This window comes from Falco rusticolus, chromosome 4 (assembly GCF_015220075.1).
Source record: "Falco rusticolus isolate bFalRus1 chromosome 4, bFalRus1.pri, whole genome shotgun sequence".
Classification (NCBI taxonomy): Eukaryota; Metazoa; Chordata; class Aves; order Falconiformes; family Falconidae; genus Falco; species Falco rusticolus.
The window spans coordinates 18300330-18325549 of record NC_051190.1 but is presented as its reverse complement, the minus strand read 5'-3'; the positions used below and the strand labels follow the sequence as shown (position 1 = coordinate 18325549).

General features: G+C 47.8%; 1 protein-coding gene across 5 annotated transcripts in view; it reads left to right on the top strand.

Annotated features, from left to right (window-relative positions):
• FRMD4B (FERM domain containing 4B) overlaps positions 1–25220 on the top strand; it is a 137984-nt gene that overhangs the window by 52246 nt on the left and 60518 nt on the right. For 4 of the 5 annotated variants that reach the window (XM_037383971.1, XM_037383968.1, XM_037383970.1 and 1 more), the window contains 3 exons: positions 20317–20382; positions 21128–21222; positions 23446–23538. In XM_037383971.1, coding sequence (XP_037239868.1) covers positions 20317–20382; positions 21128–21222; positions 23446–23538 — 254 coding nt within the window. Of the gene's footprint in view, positions 1–8967; positions 9043–20316; positions 20383–21127; positions 21223–23445; positions 23539–25220 lie in introns of those variants that run through there. The other variant, XM_037383969.1, reaches the window with a different exon arrangement.

The following is a 25220-nucleotide window of genomic DNA, read 5'->3' as shown; positions in this document are numbered from 1 at the left end:
CTGTACTGTGTGGGTGTTATTTTTGTAGTCCGTTCATGTCGAGAGTGTGGAGCTTGGACTGCCTTTGCTCCCTGCTGCCTCCCCATGGAGGCAAACCCAATCCCTCCAGGGCTGGAATCATGGCTCAGTAAGGACCAGGGCTGGAATCATGGCTCAGTAAGGACCAGCTCTGACAACAGCTGTATTCAGCCTGTTCAGCTGCCATTCTCCGATGGTTGGCTTGAAGTGAAAAGAGATTTCCCACCCACCCCCCCCCCACCCCCCCCCAAACAAAGCGTGGCTGTATCTCAGACTTGCTGTGTCCTAGTGGCTGTTGGTGGATTGATCTGTTTTGCCATCTTTGAGGAGCATCTCTGACTCTTGTGCCTGTGTCCTAAAGTGGGGATGTGAAAATGGGTAAAAAAGAGATTGGTCCTTCTGTCATCCTTCCAGGGGGCCCTTGAGCCAAAGGGTGGATGGGGAATGCCCCTTTCCCACTCCCCTCTGCCCACACTTTGTCACAGCGATAAGGAAAGTGTCGCTGGATTGCTGTGGATGTGCAGTGACCTGTTGCTCCAAGGGCCATCCCTCAGAGATGAAACCAGGCAGGAACAAGGTGACTCTCACGTTTTAATGTCAGGAATTTCCTAGTGGTAATTTGGGGTGTATTAAGGAGACATGGCTAAGGGACTGCCCTGCAGGTCTTCCTTGTTGGGCTGTGTAACACACAGCTTTTTGTGCTGAAGTCCTGGGCTTTTTGCTGTTAAAACCACTGGTGGTAGTGTGGCTGAGCCCGGTGGGTGCAGGACTGAGCACGCAGCATTAGATGTCAGTGGTCTATTTAGATATCGGAGCCCTGAAAGAGGTTGAATCAATTATTATTTTTCTTTTCCATTTTCTTTAAACACTTCAAGCTATGGGAATATCTACCGACTTGAGCTGGATGACCCCTGCATGCAGAGACGTGCTCTGAGCCATGCTGGGCTACACTTGTTCACCTTGGGTGCAGTGGAGCAATACAGGAGCAGAAGTTGCCGTGCAGAATTCTGCATGGCGTTGTTTCTCAAGGAGGTGGATGTTCCAGTGGCTATGGGGCTAGGCTCTGATCTTGGACATAAGATTGTGTGTCCCATCATTACCATAGATCCTGCATTATCTTGGGCAAATTGTCTTCTTTCTGTATGCCCCTGTTCTTTGTCCGTGAAATGGATATAACAACAGTCTCCTACCTGCCAGGGATGCCATTTGCCGCCTTAATTTTTTGCTAGAAGCCCTGTAGTTAAGGGGCTACGTGGTTTTGCTTTGTGTTCTTATTAATATTGGCACCTGGACAGGTGCTTAACAAAGTCCTTTCCCACCTTGACTTCAAGAATGTTTGTATTTCTGTAACTCCTTCACATTCATAGTCCAGGTGTGAAAAATACCACTGGTTGTCTAGAATAGCTCTTCTGACTAAACTTAAGCTTCTGCCCTCTCTTGAGGACTCCCTGGGCTGTGCATGGTTAACAAACCAGGAAAAAGTTGGAACTTTGTCCCTGAGCTACACGCAGGGGATGTGCAGGGAAGGGTGAGGTGACAGTCACTTGTGCTGCTGGTCAGCCCTGGAGGCTTCAGTTTGCTCTGATCCGTGTTTGGGATTCACATTGCTTTGTGGGTCAGTGGCTATTTTTGGGTGAGCTGGACATTGCTAAGGCCTCTCTAATCATCAGTACGTTACTGTGGTGAAAAGAAAGCCAGCAGGATTTCTTCGCCCTGGGCTGCTATGTTTTTTATTGTGGTGGTGGTGGGGTTTGGGTCAGTTTTTCTTCAAATATAAAATGCTTGCTAGCCTCATGGGAGACTCGAGCTTGAGTCCCAGCACAGAGAAGCCACTAACACCTTCATGCTTCTACACAGGGCTCTCACTTGTGTCCTTTGAAGCCGGCAGGTGCAGCGGTGGCCACGTGGGCAGAGCCATCAGCCAGGGCAGGCTGAAATCCTCTCTGCTACCATAAAGCCTTTACCTGTCTTAGCAGCTTTATGTACAACCCCCCCAACCCAACAGGAACAAACCAGCCTTTGTCAGTCATCTTCTCTTCAGCCTTCTTGTTTCTAGCACGTGTGTGCAGGAAACACCTGCCAAGGTCTTACCGGCTGTGGTGTCACCAGGACACCGGTGCAAGGACTCCAGCCCAACAAGCCAAGCTCAGGTGCTTCCCCGAGCTGGTCTCTGCTCCAGGGTGCTTGCCGTCATCTGTCTCATCTGCCAAAAGAGAAGGGATGTCCTATTTGCCCAGAGCCTGTTCATCTGGAGGAGTTTGTGAGCCAAAGTGCTGACGGGGTGTCCCCTTTCAGTCTGAAATAACCTCTGAACCCACGCGAGGGGAGCAGGGCTGTGCAGTGTGTGAATTTAGCTCCTGTGAGCACTTGGGTGGTGTGCCAGGGAACATTGCCTTGTCCGTGGCACGGAGTATCTGAAAGCCTGTCCTCAAAAAAACAGAGACTTGCAGAGGCAGCTGATGGAAGATCTGGCACAGATCTTCCTTCTGACTGCAGCAAGTCAATATAAGTTATTTGGGCTATTAGGGTTTGGAAAAAATTCTAGGTGAGAATTCAGCATAGAAGCCTTCATGCAAGGGTACCCATTTCCTATGAGGGAGAGGAGCGAGGGCTGTGGTCTGTTGTGGGTGTCTGGCACGTAGTACTCTGGCCTGCCAGCTCTGACCCCCCTGGGCTTTGGGGGGGTCTTCCCAGAGCCCCTCCTGATGCCCACAGCAGGACAGTGCTGCGCTTCTGGGTGTCCGGATACTCTTCCAAAACAAAGCTTTTGGCAGGGCTCTCTGCATACTGGTTTTATAGGCCACCTGTCTCGGATTTAAATATAGAGCAATAAAGCAGAAAGTGAAATTTTTATATAAATTAGGTTAATAAGCAGTGGCAAAGCAAAGTTTTCAGGATCAACATCTATCCTGTGTTTAGCTACTTAGGTTACCACTGGCCTGACTTCCATTGGGATATCGACACTACCATATTCCAGCGCATGTCTTCCCCTGCAGTATGACTGCCAATTTTCACCCGTATGTCCCACGGCACAGTCACTCCTCATTAGCCCCTGTGCTTTAAGCATGAAAGAAACATTGCATCAAAGTCTATTTGGTAATGCAACTAACTTATAAATTAAAATCTGGTCAAGTGAATGCTTTAGTGTCAGGGTTAAAATGCATGTCAGTCAGTCTGTTTGATGCAAAGCGGAGAAGAGAAACCAGGCAAACTGTCCCCAAACTCCTGCTGAATACGGTGACATGCTGTGATCAATATCTGCTGGACAGGAAAGCAGGTATAGGAGCATCTCTGTGATTAAGCTATTTGGTTACACTGGTAATTTGGCTAACAATCTTCAGTGGGAAAGTGTAAATTGAATTAATGTGAGTTTTTTGGACAAATGCTTTTTAACTTCTGAAAGGTCATTTCCTTTGTGTGAAGGGAAAAAAAAGATTTTGCTGATGAAGCACAATGAGTCAACTTTGTTTGTGCATCTGTCCCATACGTACCTGGGGTGGAGGAGCGAGAGAGGAAGCAGTAGACTTCTGTTTCCTATGGTGCTAATGTAGTTGGTTTGGATAGCGAGGACCATGTTTCCTCTGCTAGCCCACACCTTAACTTTTCATTATAAAATATGCTGACAAATTGGAGATGTCGTCTTTTTCCCCTCCCCCACCCCCTTTTCACAGCAATGGAAAGTGTGGTGCTGGAGCAGTGAGGGTGAGCACGAAGGGGGAGCTCTGTGTTGCCAGGGCAGAGCTTTCCTTCCTCCACACCAGTGGAGATGATGCTCAGAGGAAGCATCACGGGTTTCCTTCTGGGTTAGGCCTTTCCACAAGGGAACTTGAAGACCTTTTTGGAGGACGCTGAGTATGTGCCCCTTCAAAGACTTAAGCTTGGGCGCTGGGATTACTGGCTGCTCTGGAAAAACTTTGCTGCGATGGCTTTCATCCAGCTGTTTTCTTTGTTCACAAAGATCTGATCTAACGCTGTGACACTGCTCATACATCACCTGCAGAGCTTTGGCTCTACTTGAAACTCCTGTCACATCCAAACACGGCACGTGGAGGCTTCCCTGCGGCTGGGGCTTTGGGGGAGCCTCTTGCAGAGCTCGGAACAGGACTGGTTCTGGGCACTGCCTCCCGAGAGCTTAAACTTGGCTTTACACGTTTCCAACAGCAGCTTTCCAAAGCGCTCTGCCAGACATATTTCCATCGGACCTCATGATATAGCATTTTCTGTTTGAGAGAGTTTATTGAAACAAAAATATGATTTTTTTTGTACAGCTCCTCCCTCTTCCCTAGCAGACAAACTTCACAACCAGACTGTGAACTTCATCTCATTTCCTTCAGGGTGTCACAGTGCCAGTTTCAAACAGTGCCTTCTATTCACTAACTGCTTTGGCCCGTATAAATATTTTTTTTTCTTCGATCTGACGCAGTTTGCAAAATAAGTTAGATTTCAAATGTTGCTGGCGCCACTTTTCAGAAGCAGACTCCTATACAAAGGTATCACTGTATGAACTTGCCTGGATAAATCTCGTCTTTGGTCTGGTGCAGAGAGGCTGGCCAGCTTGCTCTGACTGGACAAGAGGCTTATGAAAAGGTGAATTAGACGTGTTTCAGGCACGTGCTGATTTTTCCATACTTCATTTTTTTGTCTGCATGCTTAGCTTTCCTTCCTTCTGCTAGTGTTGTCACTGCAGTGCTCTGTAATCTTGGTTGGACTGTCCATGTCCTTAAAATAACACTGTGCTATCTTTGTCTCCCCATTTTCTAAAAATCAGGCCACTCTTGTACAGTCTGCGTTGCTCTTAAAACCTCTGAGTCATAATTAGTGATTGGTAATTCTACTAATCTTCTGTACAGATGGAGGCCAGTTCATTCTAAGAGACTGAAAAGAGGATAAAGCTATCAGCACTGGAATATATTAGCTTAAATACCCTCCCACACACTAATACACTTCTCCCCGCTAGCTGGTCTGTCATTCATATAAACATGCATCTACTCTGCCTGTTGGGGAAGGAGAGGTGGGGTTATCAAAAGGTTGAGAATAGCCTGGTTTTAGCCATTAAAAGCCATCATTGACAGTACAAGCAACATGAGTTTTAAGACTGTACTGTTTCTGTGGTTGCTTTTGCAGCTGATGTAGAACAGGTGGTGTCCCAGTGATGGGTGTCCCAGTGTTCAGCTTGCTATCGGGCGCAAATGTGCAGTGCCAGCAGAGCTGGGGGGTGGTGATGGAGAAGTTCCTACGCAGAGCACTTGTACCATTAGGCCATTGCGAAGGATGTGTTTTCTTCTGAGTGTCCTGGTTTTACCTTTCGTTGGGCTAGCAGCTTGTAGACAGGGTGATGTGGGCTGGGCAGAGGGTGTATGGTATGGAGAGGGCCGTGCTTGTTCGTATCTCTTGCAGGCAGGCTACTGGCTTGTGCAAGTGCGAGGGAGGCAAAGGACTGAAGGATGGGAGTGAAGAAGCTGGAAGAGCAGGAGAGTAGCACAAGAATTACATAGCACAAAAAGTACAGGCTGTGTAAGCAAGGAAAGGGATGGGAGGGACCAGGGAATAAAAAGAATAATCATTCTGACCCCTTTCAGGTGTATGTCGAACCCCCCAGTACTCCAGACTGAGCACAAATTTGCAAGAAAGTTGTGGGGTGGGGAGAAACAACAAAAACAGGTAGGGGAAAAAAAGGCAGCAGAAGTGCAACAGGAGAGGAAAACTGAGGTTGTAAGAGAGACAAGAAAAAAATAAGAAGGAAACAGTCTCTCCAGGAAGGTGGCTGTCCTAGGCGAAGAGGTCCCTGCCATACTGAGTGTAGAGTTGTTTGGCTGATGCCAGACTGAACGTGTTTGGTAGCCACAGCTGTTTTGGGAGAGCAAATATGCTGGTGTAGGTGAAGGCCGTCAGGAATCTGGTTGGGCTGGTGCACTTAGCTGGTGTGCAAGTTGCTGTTTGCTAAGCCATAGTGAAAGTGGGAGTAATTCCTCTCTAATACCAAGCACATGGCATCAGTTTGCCTTGTTCAGAGAGGCTGGGGTGCACTGCCTTTGCTGTAGGGTTACGTACCCTTTGGCAAGGAGTTGTGATGCTGCCATCCCCAAAGCCCAGCTTGGGGCTTTTCTGGTGGCCTCAGAGTTACAGAGACTTCACCCTGCCCAACTCTTGCTGCTCCAACAGCTTCCCACTACTAGAACCTCTTACAGGTATGCTACATTTTGTTTAAACTTTAATTTTTCTTGTTTAGAAAAATTACCTGTGGCCTAGAGCACAGCTGAATTATAGCCCAGATCTGTAGTTGTTTGGAAGCCCTGGATCCTCTGAGGAGCTGTGCTCTTCCCTTCCTCCAGCTATTCCTGTCCCTGTGGCTGTCCCAGCAGGGCAGAAGTTGGCACCACCCAGGTAACCTTCACGTCATTTCTTGAAGGAAAAATGAGTCACTGTCTATTTTCCGTCTTATTTTAGGGCTTTGGAGCCTGTGTTTTGGAGACAAATGCAAGTTTGTTTTTCTGAAACGCTCTCCCAAAACTGTCCCAGCTGCCATCCCTTAGGCTGTTGGTGCAGTGTGGATCCAGCTGGCTGGACCTGACCTGGCACCCTCCTGCCTGGTGTGGGACCAGCTTATGTTTTGGTTTTTTTGTTTTTTTTTTTTTTTTTTTAATGAAACCTGTGATATTGAGCATTGTGTGGAGAACTTCTGTAGTCTCCTGGCTATGACAATGTTACCTTTTACAAAGTAACCTGGGGAAAAAAACCCCACCTCTTGGTCTGCAGCTATTTAAAAGGCGGGTATTTGATCAAAGCTAGTTTCTCTGCATTAAACAAGGAGGGCGAGACACCTCTGGCACCTCCCTGCATCCCAGGTGTCTGGGGTAGCTGGGGTGAGTTGGCCTCTGGAGGTGTCTGGGTTGATGATAACTTACAGAGGCAACCTCAGGCCAGGGGAGCAGGGCTGACTCACGCTGTGGGATCGTGTGGACCAAGCAGCTCTGCTTCCCTTCCCAGCAGTATCAGTAAGGCTCCGGCTTCACACAGGGCTCCGCAGCCTGGTGGAGCCCCATGTTGGCCTCAGATGCTCAGTACTCAGAGCCTCCTGTTCAGGGGAGTTTAGCTGCACCAAGAGGGCTTGGTGTCTCTGGCACGTGGGAGCCACATCTCCCTGAGGTGTTGCTTTCAAAAGTTTGACAGACCCTGATGATCTTGCTTCCCATCCTGATATAAGCAAGTTAGTTTGTTCCAGGTGTTGAACTTAATTTTTTCCTATTAAAATAGATCCATGGATTATAAAAGTTAGGGTGGAAAGGTCCTTGTAGTTTGGTCCTCTCTGTGCATGGTGACTGCTCGGTTGGTAGCATAAATAACTGAAGAGGAGCATCTAGTTAAAGGGAAGAGGTTGTTCTTGCTCCCAGGTGAAGTGTCTTGGTGTGTGTCCAGAGCTCCTCCCTGCTCTGCTAGCATTTGGTGGTGTTCCCCCAGCCTGTGTCCTCCAGCCCACATCGGATGCTGTGGTCCTGGGCTGTGCTGTTTCCTTGGATTCAGTTTTCCTACCATAATTTATGTGGCCAGAGGATGTGAATCAGTGTTGTGATTCAAAAACTTGGGGTACCCATACTCACATCACAGGAAAAGAAAATAATAATGCTAAGGCTGTGTTTGTGAAGGAGGAACAAGCTTGTATTGCAGACTTTGAAACGTGTACATTTGAGAACTTGTGTCTTTTGTTTACCTGCCTGGAGGTCAGGCTGCAGCTCTGGAGGTTACAACCTCCTGGATTTGGGTGTGCAGTTCTTCAGTTTTCTGTTTTGTTCCACCACCCCCCACCTCCCTTTTCAGTAAAAGCGATGCTATACAGGCATTTGGCATTCCTTTTGGAGACCTCAGGTTTTGAGCCTTGGTGTGATACCTGTGCTCTGCCTGATGCTGTTACACAGGCAGTGGGGCTGTGTCAGAGCTCAGCAGTGTGCGAAGCCTCGCAGGTTGATGTACCAGAGGGGAAGAAATCAGGAGATGAACTACAAGTTTTGCACATAGAGAAAGTCCTACAAAGGAAGCAGCAGATCAGCAGGTAGGTGATTTACTCCTGTGCCTCTGCCAGCAGCAAACTGCACTCCTGGAGACCAGCCCTGACCCCAGAACAAATTCAGATTGATGGCCAAGGGTGTGAACTGTGTCTGCATGCCTAGTTCTCTCCCTGACGTGTGGTAGCCCACATCAGAGGCAGCAGACCTGTGCTTTGGAAAGGAGTTTTGGAAATCCAGCGAAACGCTGTGCTGGGGGGTGTCTGCTGCAGCGAGGGACTATGGAGATGTGTGTACGGAATGAGGGCAGGTGTGCTGAGAAGACCAGGTCTAGTTACCTTCGTTTACCTGTATACCTTCAGGTCAGTAGATGACCCTCCCTGCTGCCATGGGGCTAAGCCCCCTGTCCCAGGAGTTGGAAGTGGAGGCAGCTTGAAGTTTTCGTGCTGTGCCAGGTTTTGTTGTAAAGGCCCTTTCTGTCCCCTGGATGGGGATGCGTGGGGTTTAAGAGCCAGAGGGGTGATGGCAGCTCCCAACAAGCGCAGAGCTGCTGGCGTGGGGTCCTCAGCCGGCTGCTGTGGGGCTGGCAGGGACCCGGGGTCCCACAGTGAGGTGTCTTGCTGCCCCAGGGCTGGCACCTCGTGCTGTGCCTTTGGTCAGTAACTGCTGGTTTTTTTACTTAGTTTTGCTTCGTAATAAAGGGGTTAATATTTACAAAGGAAAAAAAATTAAAATAATTGTAATGCTTTCCCAGCTCACCTCCCGTTTTTAACAAGCACATTTCAATCTCTTGTGTCCCCTGACTCACGCTGGAAGGGCTTTTGTTTGTGAATCTGAAATCAAAGCAACAAATGCGAAGGTCACTTCCTTGAGATTATATGGCAACGGAAGAAGTCCGGGATCTGTCTCCCTTCTTCCCCCAGCTCAAATGTACAGAAAACTTGAAGGCTTAGTACATGCACACTGTTGAGTACTTCTTGGGTTTCTCCAGTCCTTTTAAACCAGCAGGGCGCGTGATTTGGAGGTAAGAGGCTATATTTTAATTGCTGGTGCTTAGCAGCAACAGATAATGTTACTTAGTGCTGTTACCTGGTGCCCCAACTCAAACACCGTGCGGGAGAGGAGGCAGCCAGAGCGCAGCACACAGCCAAGCAGGATTGCTTTGGGGTGCTTGGGTAGCACAGGCTGAAAACTTTCTGCTTGCTCTTTTCTTTGCCCTGTGAAAGATCAATCCATAAAAATTTCTTTGTATCTGTTGCACTCCATTGTGGAGATAAGGGGTTGTTTGTTTACTCCCAGTGTTTACAGCTGCTTTTTCCTGCCTTTGTTGTAAGTGCTGCCTTGACTGCTTTAGGAAAGTGCTAAATCCAAGCTTGGTTCTGCTAATTTTGTCGCAGCTGGAGGTCTGTTAACTCCTGATTATAGAGAGTAACCCATTTTCTGAGGTTACCCTTATAGGCTGCTCTGAGATGTGATTTAAACTGAACAAAGCCCAGATTCATAAGTCCTGAGCAACGGCAGTCAGTGCCTGGTACAGTAGCTCCTTTCAGCATGTAACTATTAAATGTCTCATCAATAAGGTCCCCACCCCTCCTGCCCAAAAAAAAACCCTCACGAAGAGGCTGGGCGCTGGAGATGCAGCAGTGCACGCGGAGCTCAGTAACGGCTGTTGAGAAAGAGCCTTTGATCCCAAGTGCTTGTTTTGCTTTAAAAGTGGAGTGTGGAGCAGTCCAAACCTGTGAAAGCCTCCAAGTGCCTGGCAAGGCGCTGGCAGCTGGGCAGGCTGGCCCCTCACCGCCGGCACTGCCAAGGAACACTGCTCAGCGCCTGCTGTGGCCAGTATCCACTATTAGATTTCTTCCAGAGAGCTTAAGATTTCAGGCTTTTCTGGGGTTGTTTGCTTGCTCTTTGCTTTTTTTTTTTTTTTTTTTTTTGAAAGTTACAGATTTAAAGGCAATTTGGTGATATAACCTTTTTCAAAATGAATTATTTTTCATTGTCTGCTTACCTAATGTCTCTTCAAGGCTGGCGTCTGGGTTTCCTGAGGGGCTGCTCTCAAGCATGAGAGCAGCTGGAAAAGTCCAGGGGAAGGATGGGAACAGGATTGGGGGATGAGCTGGGTACAAGACTCTGATGGGGCAGGAGGGGAGGAGGTGCTAGATGCTCTCAGAGGGCATGGTGCTGCCTGGCAAGAATGGCAGATACTTGGTCAAGGCTTGCTTTACCGAAGTCTCCTGCCTCAGGAACCTTCCCACAAAAACCCAACCCAGGGGCGAGCAGGTGGTGGTGGTGGAGAAGCAATGCAGTGGGGAACAGAGCAGCAGCCTGTGAGAAGCCATCAAAGAGACAGAGCAGAGGCAAAGATGCATTAAGGGCAGAGTGTGGGTCTCTGGGGATGAAACTTCTCTAAGGGGAATTTTTTAGTCTTCTGTAACTGTGCCTGTTACAGGGAAAGCTGAGTTTCTGTTTCAGGTGGGTCAGGGATGGGTGGGGTGAAACGCAGGAGGAGTTACCAGCTCTGCACAGAATATCTCTGGAGCCTCATGTTGTAGAGACTTAAGCAAAGAAGCAGGAGCTTAACTGATTTGCCTGCAACCTCCTGGCTGAGGAGCGAGGGTCGCAGGAAGGCAGGAGACCAGCCGTGCCCCGTGGTGGGTACCGCTCATTCAAGGGCAGAGGATGCTGCTGCCTCCACACAGTGCCCTTTCAGGGCCAACACTGCATTTTCTCCATTGGGTAGTGTCAGGAAAGCTCTCTGATCCCCCAGGATCACCACCAAGTTCCCAGGAGATTGCACGGGAACAAAACATCACCATGGGCTTGTGTGCAGTAATGACCAGACTACAGTGTCTCAGCACTGGCGGTGATAAGCACGTCTCCACCAGACACTAATTTATGGGCTGTGTTCCGCCAAGGAAAGCAGATGTTGGATGAAGTATTTCACTGACTTGATATTTGTGGCAGATTTGCACTGATTGTTTCCTATTAATTTTCCTGATTTTTAGGATTAGCTGTAGAGTTGCCTGCCTACAATTTTCTTGCTGTTATTTTAAATACTCTGCAAAGTAGTAGGAATGGTAACATCAGCACTTGTGGAATGACAGGAACTGTTTGAGAAACATTTCAATTGAGAGTATGAGACCTTTATTTAATATAAGGAGAATCCCAATGCAGCAACGAGGCTCTTCCTTCCAGAAGATGGCTAACTAACCTCTCCCCCTGTCAGAGGGACTCGGCATCTACTGATAACACAGCCTGCCATATCCTGTGGCCTTTGGCAGTGTTGGGAGAGGCAAAATGCTGTCTGAAAGCTGCTTGTCAATGCTTGTCGAAAGTATGGGGCCAGCAGGGCCAGTGAAGGCTCTTCTGCAGCAGTTTGTCCCTCTGCCTCGTGCAGTGGCTTGTGATGTGCTCATCTGTGTGCTGGTGCACAGGTCGTGGGCGAGCAACCCCTCACCCCTGCATGGGGGAAGCAGCACCCACTACATCATCGGTAGCATCAGAAGAGGCAGCCATGCTGCAAAATTTCCTTGCGGGGAGGAGAGGGGTTAGTTTTTCACATTGCACACTCCTGGTAGAGATCAAGAAGCAGCAACTCTCCTGTTTAGATTTTGCACTTGGCAAAGGGCTTTATCTCGTGGCTGGGACACCATATTTACCATTTTGAGGAAGACTGAATTCATTTGTTCCCTGGATTTTCATTTGCCACTGTTCTTTGGGTTTTGTGCATGTGTGTTGTTTGTGTTTTTTCATTTTATTAATTGCAGTATGCTCATCATTCTCTCTGAGCACTGCATTTGAGCATTTTGGGAGAGGAGGAGATTTATGAGCCCCCACGACTTGCTCCAAAGAGGGTGATCTTGCTCATGACCACAAGAGGCTGTGCCTGTTGTCCTGTACAAATTGGCAAACTGTCTATAAAGGGAGTGAAAGACCTCTTAGATTTGCCATCCCCTGCAACGAGAAATAGTAGAATAAAAGGGGAGAAGGAGAATTGTATGGAAAGTGTGCTGGCACTTAGCCCTGAAAAGCCATGATGCCTGTGGTGAGCGAGAGCACTTGGGCTGTTACGTTGCCAGATTTTTTTACTGGCTCAGCTGGTGGGACTTACATGAAAGTCAGTTGATGCTCTGCAGGAGCCAGGTTTTTTTCACTGTATCTTCAGTTCACGCGGTTATTTTAGGAAGGTGCCATGCAACCCAGAGAGCTTCTCGGCCCCCTGTGTTTTATCTCTAACTCTTTGCCAAACTTCAGCAGAGCCAACATTTCCATGGAAAGCATCATCAAAGGGGCATTTGTACCAGCTTGCACTTAAGATGAGAAATGCTGGAGAAAACTTATTTAAAACATAATTTCTGTGCATGGTGTATTCAGTCAGGTCTTCAAGTGTCTGTCCCTGCCTGGCTGGTCCCGAGACAAGAAGCACAGGGACACCCTGAGGTGGGGAATGACTCTGTAAGGTCCTTGCAGTTGCTGTGGGTGAGCACCCCGTAAGTGTGGGGACGGGAGCGTGCGGCGCCAGTGTGGGCTCTGCAGCCCTTGAGAAGGACAGAGGTGGCACTTGGAGTCACCCTGGTGAGGTGGGATGGGTCTTAAAGAGTGGTTTGCCATAGCACGAAGGCTGAAAGATGTAGCCAGCCACTTCAGTGCATCACTGGCTATTTAACATTAAGCAGATGCTGGCTTCTGTTAAGGTTAATAGCAAGATAACGATTTAAGGCAAAATCCTGGCCCTATTAAAGTTAACGGCAAAATTCATTGACTACATTGGAGTCAGGACTTCAGCCAAAGGTTTCTTTATGACTTGATGATTAGGAAGGAGAGTCAGTATGTCTGGAGACGTGCTCTGCCCCCTGTAATGCTGGTGGAAGCTCTTGCCAGTTGCCTTCAAAGGGATCACATCTGCGTGGGCCAGGCTGCAGTGCCACAGCAGGGAACCCACCAGCTGCCCCGCCTGCTGTGTGCACAGACAGGGGGGAAACTGAGTGTTTTAGACCCAGAGCCAACTCTTTTGTAGGGGATATCGGTGAGTCCAAGAGACTTTGAGGGGAGGGCAGCTGTGCAGAGGAGGCATCACTTGGGATCCTCGCGCTGCACTCCTTGCTGGCAAAGGAGGTGATGGAAAGGCTGGAGAGGCATGGAAGTGGGCTGTGATGGGATGGGGTCATGTTTCCCTTCCCTGGATCCTTACCTGTGGGAGGGTGGAGCATTTCTAGCCCCCTCCCTGAGCACTTCCCACCACAGGGCACTGTGCTGGGCACCCACACTGGGTCAAGGAGGCCCCCAGGCTGCTAACAGGCTCACAAGAAGTGTGATCCTATGTGGATCCTTTAAAAAGTTTCCGTAGAAATGCTGGTATAAAACTGAAGTCCTGTTTGTTATTTTTCTGCTTATTCCTTAAAGTTTTGAGCGACTCTAAGTGCTAGAACACCACAAGGCTTTGCTCTCCCAACAGACACACCAGGAAACTCTGAGGTCATTTAAACCATTATAACTTTTTCCTTCTCCCCCCCAGCTGCATGCAGGCCCCTTCCTTCCAGAAGGATAGGCAAAGGCTTTTATTTTGCTGAGATGTGCCTTGTTAGGGCAGCTTCATATTGCAATACATTCTTGCATCTTATTTCATATTTTTATCAGGCCGTACATGTTTATGGGCTAGATATAAGCCAGCCAGTTGAATCAAAGTCAATGAAACAATGCTGATCTAAGGCAGCTGAGGATCTGATCCTAAATGTTTTCAGGACCAAAGGAAAAAAAAAACAACCCACAACACCCAAAAAACCCCTCCTAAATGCTGATGAAAATCCAACGTCAGCATAGGAGCTTCAGTATTAAGCTTTGAAATCTCGTACAGGCTTATGAGTTATAGGTTTGTGGGGTGGGGGGAAACAAAACCCTTACAGGAAATTACTGGTGATGTTTTATAGCTGGTTAACTGCAGCTCAGGTAAGGATTTTGAGATGAAATTCAAAGTGCAAGGCTGGTTCTCTGGGCTCGTACACCTGCAAAGCAGCACTGCTGCCTCTGAGTCACTGATCAAAAGCAGGACGGCAGGATTTTGGGGCCCCTTTGTGGAGGCTGGATCAGCGTGGCAAATGGATTTCCAAATGCACCACATGCCTCTTGTGAGTGGGAATATTGCTCTTTTGCTTTTTGTTATCTGTATGATTTTCTTCAGTGCTCTGACTGCTTGAGCCACCGTGAAGTTATATGCCTGGTTCAGGAATAAATGAGCCAGTTTTTATAATCCATGTGCTAATGACGCACTGCGGTCCAATTTTTCGCTTTTAAAACTGCAGGTTGAAGGCTTTGTGTGCAGCCATTTAGTGAGAATGGTTCCCCTTTCCTCTCATCACTGGATGCATGAATGCAGGGTTGGTTTTAATTCTGCCTGTAAAATATCTTCTGGAGCTTACTCACCTGCCAGTGAAGTGTAATTTCATGTGGTTACCTTGCAAGGAGCTCATGGAAATAGTATCTGCAGTTCTGTGCAGCTGGGACTGAATCCCCAGAGTCACAAGGGGCTGGGGGTTTGCAGGCAGAGCCCCCATGGGAGCTCAGTAACACCCGTGCCCGAACAAAAGGGTTTCTCTGGAGAGAAGAGTAAGAGAATGGGGGGGCAGAGGTTTGCTACTTGCAAAAGATTTCTCCTGGAGTTTGGGGTGTTAAAAATATGAAGCCTTACTGGATGGGCAAGGTTGGTTTTAAAGCTTCCAGCGATGCATATTTATGTGGCTGCAGGAGCCCAGCACAGCCGTCCTGTCCCCGGGCACATCAGTTACCCATCGGTGTGACGCTGGTGTGCCAGAAGTGCGTGCACAGGGGCTGCTGGAGCCCGAATCGTGGCACATCCCAAATAAGAGCAGCTGGGATGCAGGCGCAGACCTCTGAGTGTTTTGATGGTAGAAACAGTTACTAATTTTGTCTCAATTATGTGCAGTTTATGTATAATCCTCTCCCCTCCGGCCACAGAGTCGTTAGGGTTTGGAGGTTTCTTGGCTTTCCCTAGTAGCGAAGACTCCAGACTTTCTTAAAACAAGGCTTAAAAATAGGAGTCGGTGACACATCTGGCTGGCTACGCTGAGCGGTGCCTCTAATTTGCCCCATTCTGGGAGGTGAAATCTGGTTTGCGGGGAGTGCAACACCTTTGGGTTTGCTTCTGACCTGGATCCTTTAGGTTTTTCCCATTCCTAAGCTATACTTCAGGAGATGAGTTATTCTGTTGGCTTTTTTTTTGGGCTTAAGTTTTTTGAGGTTTCCTGTTTACACTTTGTCCAATTATTTTTTTCGTTTTCTTATTTTTTTCCTAACTGGATGACACACATGAGTGTCTAAAAATATTGCATGTAACAACCAGCTTCGAATAGGGAGGATGTTTCTGCTGAAGAGAAATAGCATAAATATCCTGTATATGTTTCCCCCCCCCCAATAAACGTTCAGGCTCAGGATATCACAGGGAATTGGTTTAAGTAGCCAAGAAACAGGTTTGGGTTCTTTTCCTGTTTGTTTTGTTGTTGTTTGGGGTTTTTTCCCCATTATTTATTTTGGGGGGTGTGGTTTATTTTTGGTGGTTTTTGTGTTGTGTTCTTTTTGGGTTTTGTGTTTTGTGGTTGGTTTTTTTTTTTTGTTTGTTGCTGCTGTTGTTTTTTGTTTTAAAGGACTGGTGTTTTGGAAAATCTGCCTTGATTTTTAGCTGGAGAATTTGTCTTATTTTTTGTGTTATGAGTGAGATAGAGGAAAAAATTTGGGTTTTTTTCCCCAGCTATATGAAACCTTTCCATGTTCACCAGCTATATGGAATCACAATATCTCTCCTATGCTTTAATTTCCACATATGAATATATTGAGAATTGTGTGTTTCTTCATTATTTGTCTCTCTCACTGAAGCTCTGGGTAAACCAGGTTCTTGCTGAAAGTCGCCTGCCTGTAAGTTAGGAGGGGCTGCAGGGTTTTGATATTACTGCATTTCTGCATCGGACAGTGTTTGTCTCCTTTTTCACTTCTCTCTATTTTTGAGGAGCTCTTGCCTTCTTGCGTGCAGAGCATATGAGTGATTTTGGGAAAAAATAAGAATCCAGCATCCCAGTATCTTGGTTTTGCCAAAAATGGGGCTGTGCGTTATGTTGCTCAGCTTATTTCCTATTGGGAATGAGATAAGATATAGGGATACTTCATGAATTTTATGCTGCTACTTCTTTTACTGGGTAATAGCTGAAATATTAGCAGGCTTTTAAAAATAACTGCTCAAAAGACCAACTTGGGGGCATGTTGCAAAAATATAACAAAATTGTTCATTTGTACAGACAATGCAAAATCAATGAGAATATGATGAAAACCCAGATGCATGTATATATATCTCAAACTGCTCATGCCACCTCATAACTGAGCCAGACAGCTGTGCTCATCTCATAATGGATGGGTCCAACTACATAGAAAATCAATTATATTGTTCAGATTAGCAAGGCGTACTGAATTAAAGATGAAAGAAGATGTATCTGCAAGGGGCTCCCAGAGTGTTGGGTCTCTGAGGAGCCCTGAGAGCCAGGGAGCCCGGTACAAGTCCCTTCCCTGAGCCCAAGGAAACAGGCCTGTGAGTGGATATACTGTGGGGAAATAAATCACGCCAGTGTCCTTGGGGGATTTAAAAATGAGTCCTTTGCTTTGGCTCCAGGAGCTCAGTGTCTCAGCTGAGCTGGAGGCATTCTTCCATGGCCAAAATCCTTTCTGTATCTAGTGAAACTATAGTGGTGAAGTCCTCTTTATGAAGCTCTCCAGCTTTTCTTCAGGCAAGAGAAGACCAGAGCAGACAATTGATACCTGTGACTGTGCTGGAGCGTGTGGCAATGGCTGTGGCATGGCAATGTCACACCTCTGTGTCCCTGTGCTGAGACAATGTGGGGCTGCTGGAAGGTGACTGATGCTCCAAACCTGGTGAGATGGGCTGGTGGCTGCAGTAGCCTCTGAAGCTTCTGGTTCTGCCCCCTGTACAAACGAGGCTTGCAAAATGTGAGTATGGTCTCATATATAGGAGCCCTGTCTGCGTGGGAGGGCAGCTCCGCGGGGCGAGAATAGTCTACTGGAGATGACCTCTCTGATGGGTGACATTCCTGATGCAGGATGGGCTTGGGTTGTTCTGCAGTAGTAACTGGGAATGATTTGCTTCTGATTGTGTTTGTAAGTACAGAGCAAGCCAAGTGAAGTGCTCTCTGCCCCATCAGGAATGGGGTGGGGATACTTGGAGTGAGCTCTTGCACAGCTGCAGGAGCCAGGGTGCTGGTTGCTGCAGCCTTGGCTCTGCAAGAGGAGGATAAAGGCTGGTGTCCGGACTGCCCTGGTTAACACGGCTTTGGTAGGGACTGGAGCCTGCAAATGCAAAGCTGGTGGTCACTCCAGCAGAACTGTGTTCCTCGACCGGGCTTGGGTGCCACACAGTGAGTATCAATGCTGTGCCACTCAAGCCCAGGTGGAGAAGGCATCTTAGCAGGGATGTGGGCGGGGGGGCAGAGGGGTGCAAGCAGCAAACTAAGGGCTCCAGAGCCCCCCTTTTCCTTGACCTACAGCCAGCAGCAGGCATTTTCATGGCTGGGGATATTGCTGTTGTGTCCCACCATGCGACAGCTTTCCTGGGGTGACACACGTCCATGGCTGCATAGAACTCCAGGGATACAGGCTGGAGCTGTCAGGTTTGTCACAGGAATGGCATTTCACGGTGCTGTATCACCGAGCACCCCAGCATTTTCTGCAGCTTCTTGACTGAGCTTTCCAGTCCTCTGGGAAGCAGCTGTATGACTTGTTCAGAGATGAGATTCCTGGAGACTCAGATACTGAATATTATCTCTAAATTGGGCTTTTAAGCAGTGTCCAAAGTTTTTCATCAATGAAGTTGGGGCTAATTGTGTCTTGCCTGTATTCAGGAGTGTCATGAGGCTTAATTGCTTTACTTTTAAGGTGCTTTGTAATTACCTTGGATAGCTGAATAGAAGCACAGATTGTGGTCGGTATTTTTTTCATGTTTTAATCTTCCCAGCAACCTTCCTTTCTCCTTAGCACAAGGCTTTGTGGATGTGTTTGCTGTAATAGAAACCTTTTTTACTTAACAACAAACTGAGACAATTACAAGTCAGAAGTGATTAATGTGATTTCACTGGGTGAAAGCAAAAGCAGCTAGGAATTAAATAATGGCAACCCTTGTGCTATCTCAGAGCAACAGATGGGAAATGATTTAAAAACACTATTGGATCAGGTGCTTTGCAACAGGGGCAGATTGGTAACAGTGTGTCAGAGCCAGAAATATGCACCACCTTGAAGGGTGGGCTGATGAAATGATTAGTTGACGGTGACATGTAACTTAGTTATGAGTGTGCGATGGCAGACCTTCAGTTCTAGGGAATAAATGGACCTGTGATCAGATCATACTGGATTTAAGGGCTCCAGGCAGTGTGTTTGGTGAGCGGATAAATCGCAGGGAGTGCGCTGGAAGCTGGAATTGGGGTGGTGCAGCTTTGCTTCCAAAACCCCAAGTATAAAGCACTGGAAGTGGTATCTTGCTGGGAGTGCAGGGCATGGGGCTGGAGCAGCTCTGGGATGATGCCTTTGCAGGGTGCAGCACCAAGGAGTGCAGCTGTGGTTTGCCTGGAGAACATCACTATCTCCTTGATGGTGCAGCCTTTGCTCTTCACCCCTGCACGCACAACAGGTTGTTCTTCATCTGCCGCTTCTGTACAAATTCACATTCGTAGCAGTAGGAGAAATTAAAAGGGAGGGGTTTCTTTCAGCCTAGACGGGCTTTGCAAATGGTCCTTTTACCACTATTGCTGTTTCAGTGGGTGGTGTGTTGATCCATGTTTAGCAGTGCCAGAGGTTGTCAGTCCCGGTGCCGCAGACGCTGCAGCCCCTTTTCCCAGCCACTAGCCAGTTGTGCTTGCAGGCACTCATCTCTGACCTGTTTCCAGAGCTCCTCAGGAGGAGAATCCCTCTCTGCTTTTGGTCAAAATGAGCTCAATTAGTTGAAACAATAAAGCTTTGTTAATTTGGCTTCTTAGGGCTGAAAGGGCTGAGTGGTGACGGAAGAGGCTGTGTCTCTGCAGCCCTGGCATTGGAGCAGGGCAGCGCTGCGGGGAGGCAGCAGGTCTCTTTTCAGTTTTACTGCAATCAGGTTTAAATTGTATTTATTTTTAACTTTTTATAAGGTTTGGATGTACAGCATCCGAGGATGGGAGGTGATGGGGGGATGCTGGTGGCAGTAAGCTGAGCCCTGTCCTTGTCCCCCATCCCTGCAGATCCAGAGGGATGTGAAAGGAGAAACCACTGTGTGTTGCCATTTAATCCCTCTGGGACCCCCTATCTAAGCAAACCACCCTCAGCCTCTGCTTACAGCTCAGAATTTATAGTCCATGAGAAGCTTGTGCTGTCAGGGAAATGAGTCTTTCTGAGGCTGGGAGAATAAATAAAAAGGCGAGGTTTCCTTCCCCAGCTCCCGCCTGGGGAGTGTCGCGAAGCTGGTCCTTGCTGAGGCTGCTGAGAGGCCCAGAATTAGAGCAGATTTTAAATAATGTAAAAGCTTTCATGGAAATGTATTAAATTTCAAAGGGCAGATATTAAAAGGGCATAATGTGCAGCTATTTCTGAATTGCTTGACTATTGAAGAGAGGAAGACTCTTTGTTTGCAGAGATAAATGTGATACGAAGTAGGTGGTCCGGATATAACACCAGAGGCTGCAAAGCTCACCCCGTTCTTAATCATCCAATTTGAGCACCTGTCTTGACGTGTGCGAGCACCTGTATAAAGAATCCTATGGAGGCAATGACTTCTCGTACTTGGGAGAAGTTAGCCAAGGGAGATGGCTAATGTGCTGGTGGAGACTCCACCGAGACTGGAGACCAGTCCTCTGCCAACAGACCAAACGTAGGCTGACCCATCTGCAGGGAGGGGTGGCTGGACGGGAGGGTTTCATGGGTCCTTGGTCACGAAAGGCCATTCCTGTCGCCTGTGGCTATAGTACTAGCCAGGCTGGTTCATTCTCAGATTAAATTCTTGCATCATTTATGTTGTTATCTGATCCTGAGCACTGCTAAGCACCCTTAATTCCAGCTCAAAGCTGATGGGAGCTGGGGCAGCTCCCCAGACTGAGTCCTTGGAGAAGGACACTCAGCTCAGTACGGAGTCGATTCACTTATCGGTGCAGATTAGATGCTTGCTGCAGGCTGCCCTTGCCCCTGAGCCACATATGGCTGGGTGCAAGCCGGGAAAGCCGTGGATCCTGCCCTTCCTCAGGGGGCTGTGTTGCTGTCTTTGCAGATGACAGAGGGCCGGCACTGCCAGGTGCATCTCCTCGATGACAGGAACTTGGAGCTGCTGGTTCAGGTGAGGACCCCTCTCTCTTGAGCGCTAGTCACACAGTGCCAGATTGCTGCTTTTCTTCAGCAGTGCTGCCTGGGGGCTGATGCATAAGTGGTGGTTGAAGAAAAGTTGTATCTTTTATTGGAGCAACTCACAGAAGCGGAGTGAACAGCCGTGCTTTCAGGCATGCGTGCCCTTCCTCAGACTTGAATTAGCAGGAGGGTTTCCCTTGGACACTGGTGCATGGTGGGCAAAATATCTGCTGTCAGTTCTACATTCAATTTTTCATCTGCTCTGCTTTCACCAAAATTCATGAAGTTTTTAAATACACCCCCTGTGAGTAGTGGTTTATTGTAATTTGGAAGAGAAGAAAAGTTTTTCGAAATGTATTTTATTCCCACAACAGAAGCCAAAGCACAAGACCCTCTAGTACACAGTATTTTCTTAATTGACAATTTTCTCCTGCTGTAATTGCAGGAAAGCCCGAGCTGCTGCCTTTCTGCCCCAGAAAGCAGCGGTCAGGCTAGGCACTTCGATGTCTTGGATTAAGTATGCAATTGCCTCCCCATGCTCCGCATGTCCCACACAGCTCCATGGTGACGCTAAATCCGGCTGCCCGGAGACTGATGGAGCCACTTCTGCACTGAGTTGTACTACAGGGTTTTAACTCAGCCATGTGTACTTAAAGTCAGTATTTGCAGAAATTTTTTTTACTCTGTATGAAAAGCCTGGACTGAAACGAATTAAATGGTTCTTATTCTTTCAATAGCCCAAACTTTTATCTCGGGAATTACTGGATCTGGTGGCCTCACACTTCAACCTGAAAGAAAAGGAGTATTTTGGGATAACATTTATAGATGATACGTAAGTATGTTAATTTATTTTTAAACAGCTGTGTGATTATTGCAACGTGAAACCTATCCCCGACACTGTGGCAGCTCAGCATGATGGAAAATTGAGTTTTTCTTTTGAAGAAGAAAGATTTTCCTACCTTGCACTTGTGCTGCTTGGCTGGGGAAAGGGGAAGGCACAAACCAGAAAATAATTGGAAAATATCTTCTGGGCACAAACCGGTTGTAAAATACCTTCCTCCTGATGCTTTTACTTTTCGTGTTTGTCTCACAAGGTGAAAAAATAGGTTCAGCGATAATTTCCCATGTGAACACCCATGTGAGCTCTCCTACTCTGCACTTTTAGTAACAACAAAAAGGTTTTCATTTATTTTCAAAATGAATTGCTCCTACTGCTTTGCATTTTAATCTTAAATGTATTATTGAGTCTTTCAAACCTGAACTTCCCTAGCAGCAGTGGAATATGAGGTTAGTCCTTGCCATAAACAGCTTTCCTCTAGATTCCCTATTGCTTTCGGGTATCCAAGCTATTCTGCAGACTCCCAAAAAGAGCTGCAAAAGCAAAACACGCTCAAAATGCACAACCCTCCCTCCCCGGCAGCTGGAATATTGCAAGCACGTGGCGATGTTGGGTGCAGTTTGTCATCACCACTGATGCCAGCGGGGCAGTCCCTGCCACCCTTCGCCAGCAGCTGCCATGGGCTGGGTGGGCTGCTACAGCTGGGCTCTGGAGCGCCGTGGGATATCTGCTTCCATGGCATGAACCCGGAGCCAGCTGGGTTAATGGAAATCTCAGCTGGTGTTTAGACTCATCTGTCAGCATTGCACTGAAATGCTTCCCCACGTCTGCTGGGCGCAGGACCGAAACCCTCAGGCAGGACTCTGCTCTCCAGGACCAGGGTCTCCAGAAGGTACCTTCAGCCACCCAAAAAAAGCTGGAGCAGAGCCGCTTAGGGCAGTAGAGAAATGGAGCTGTGCACTAATACAGCCCCTAAATAAACCTCTTCTTGTCTAACGGGAATAGTACTAGTCCCCGCTGCTCTCTGTTGCTGTTTTTTATGGCATCCTGGATTGGAAGCTTTCGCCTACATGTCACGTCGGAGCAGTGTTTGGGGCCACCCTGCTGAGGCAGTCCCTGTCCCCAGGTGTGGGGCTGGTGTCACCGAGCTGGTTGGAGCCGCTCGCTCTGCAGCGCTGACAGCACCAGGGGGTTATTTTTACCAGCCACTCTCATCTTGGGCCCTCCCTAGAATATTTTTGCCACATTCTTGTCCTTTCAAACATCGGAAAATACTTTCTTCCAGCTCTTCTGTAAATCCCTTGAGGATGCTGTTTGCACTTGGCTTACGTTTTTCCCACAGAAAAGCTGCCATGAAATTCTTCTTGGAGGTTTTTGATGGCTGGCGCTTCCTCGCAGTGAGCTTTAAAGTGTTGCCAGGGGATTACCCAAAAGCTGTTGTCTTCCCCAGCAGCACCAGTGGGACTCCAGAGGCTGCCTTGGGTGTACAGCACTGGGCTGGGTGCTTGGAAGGGAGCGTGTGGCCTCTGGAGGGCACCCATGCCCCAGCCTTTCGGGCCGGCCGCAGGGTCTGCACTGCCCCTTGGCCCCAGGGTCCTCAGGGAGGTTATTGGGGTCGGGGGGGAGTTTTGTTTTCTTTCTGGTTTCCTTCCCATTTCAGCCAGAGAAGCTGCTGCAGAGCACTGTGGTTTAGACACCTGGCTCATGGAAGGAGCGTGCCTGGGTGAGCCCTCTGCTCGGAACGGGGTTTATGTCACGCTGGGGTGGTGCGGAGCAGGGCTGGGGGTACAGCGGCAGAGCCGTGCGGCCCCTGTGCAGCAAAAGAGATAGACCCATTGCTGCTGCAGGCAAACATCCAGCCCCTGCCATGGATCACACCCCCCCTGCTAGATATAAGAAGTCAACAGAAGCATCCCCAGCTATAGCAAAGGGGGGTATTTCAATAATATTTAGTTTTTCTGGGTGTCATGCTATGATTTTGGGGCTACAGCTGAACATACAACTGCAAAGAGTATTCTCTAATGTCCTCCACCAGTGAATTACATCAAAATATGAAAGTTTAGGAAAAAAGGAAATAATTTGGTAAGATGTTTGCCTGCCTCAGAATAGAATCACATGCTTTAAAGTGACACTTGGAGCCAACACGAGCCCTGAGAAGACCCAGTTTCCCTGTTTCTCACCCCAGTTTCTAACTGCCTCCCCAACCTGTTTCCACAGAGGTCAGAGTGTCTGGCTGCAGCTGGATCACAGAGTCCTGGACCATGACTTGCCCAAGAAACCAGGCCCGGCAACTTTGTACTTTGCTGTTAGGTGAGTAATTGTTTCCACAAAGAAAACATTACCACTTGGGTTTATTATTTATCACCAGGGGGTTTTGTTTAAAAGAACTGATTACGGATTTGATAAAGGAAATAAATGTCAAAGTGATATACTATTTTTAGAGGGAGATTAGGTCCTGGACAAGTCCTGCTCTCTTTTGTATTTAAGTACAAAATGAAGTGCTTTGGAACCTACTTCTTTTTAAACTGTTACTAGGACATTGTTCCTAGGTTTGTGTTTGGTTTTCTTTGTTTAAAACCCCATATGTTAAATATCTTCTTTGCCTGGCTTATCTTTAGTAGTGCTAAATTTTAATACAGTTTGTTTAAACTTTTTTCTTTTCGTGTTTACTTAAGGGTTGTCTGTACTTGAAAGGGATTGCTGATGGCTTCTTTGCTCGTGCAGCTTAAGCCAGTCCCCAGGAGAGAATAAAATCCCTGGCAAAGTGATGATTTTGGCCAATGTAATTGCATTACTCTAGGGCTTTTGCTGGCAAAGCTCTGCTGGTTAAGGGCCTGAAAAAAACACTCGTGTCCTACGAGACAGAGCTGTGCTGGCAGAAAAGACCAAGCATCATATTCTTAATATTGTTGGAGTTTTTGTTTTCCTTGCAGTCTATGAGGAAAATGAGAGCAGACTGACCTCATTTGCTTTTCATATCTCAGTAAATTTATGCCTTGTGTGCTTAATTATTTGAAGCACTTCCAAGGCAGAGCCTCTTGTGTAGTTGGGTCGCCTCGCCATGTCCTCTGCTCCCTGGTCATTGAGGGAACGGTTCAAACAAGTGGCACTTTGTTTCGGCTGAATATGTGCTTATTTGTGATGGAGTTCAGAGCTTCTCTTCCCTTCCCCACTTTTAAAAGAAATCTAAAAATCCATTTTAAAAGGGATGATAGGTTCTTCAGCATATTCGCCGTGTTTGAGGACCTGGGAGGCTAAAATCTCTAGCTGCCTGAGAAAGCTGTGATGGCAATCATAAAACTTGAGCGTTTCTTTGGTTGGGGTTAATGCTGGTGGCTTGTGATGTTCGGTTTGGCCCTCCCTGTTGCAAGGTGGTCCTCTCCAGGGTGGGATGTGCGGAAACATGGGCAAGAGTTAATGTGTGAGGGGTGGGCTTGGAAAAGATCAACTTCTAGAAGCTAGTTTTAAAGCCTGACTACTGTGGGGTTGTGAGATCCAAAACAAGCACTTAGGAGCCAAGGAGGTGGGCAGTGAATGGGGAGCAGAGCAGGAGGAGGAGGATGATGATGGAGAAATAATTGGCAATATAAAAACTGTCTGATCTGTAGAAAATAGATATTCCAGCAGAAAAGCCACTTAAACCTGCAGCTCTCTACTTCGTTACAACTTTCTGGATAAGTAAGCGATTCTAGGCCTTTGCTCCATGGTGTATGCCTTGGGTGGTTAGTTCACTTACCTCATGTGAACTCCTCTGCCTTGTGACAGCCTATTCCTTAATCAAACCCCCAGGAGAGCAGCCCAAATACACGGCTGCGGCTGTGCGTGCCCATGGCTGGAATGGAAAAGCATAGCTGGGAATGGGGCGAGTGGCACGGCGGGGACGGGCAGAGAGCCCCAGCGCCTGGCTCTCAATCCCCTGGGCTGGATCATCTCCAGCCGCACGTGGTGTGACAGCGGTGGCCCTGCTGCAGGGATAGGGGGTCCCTGGGGCT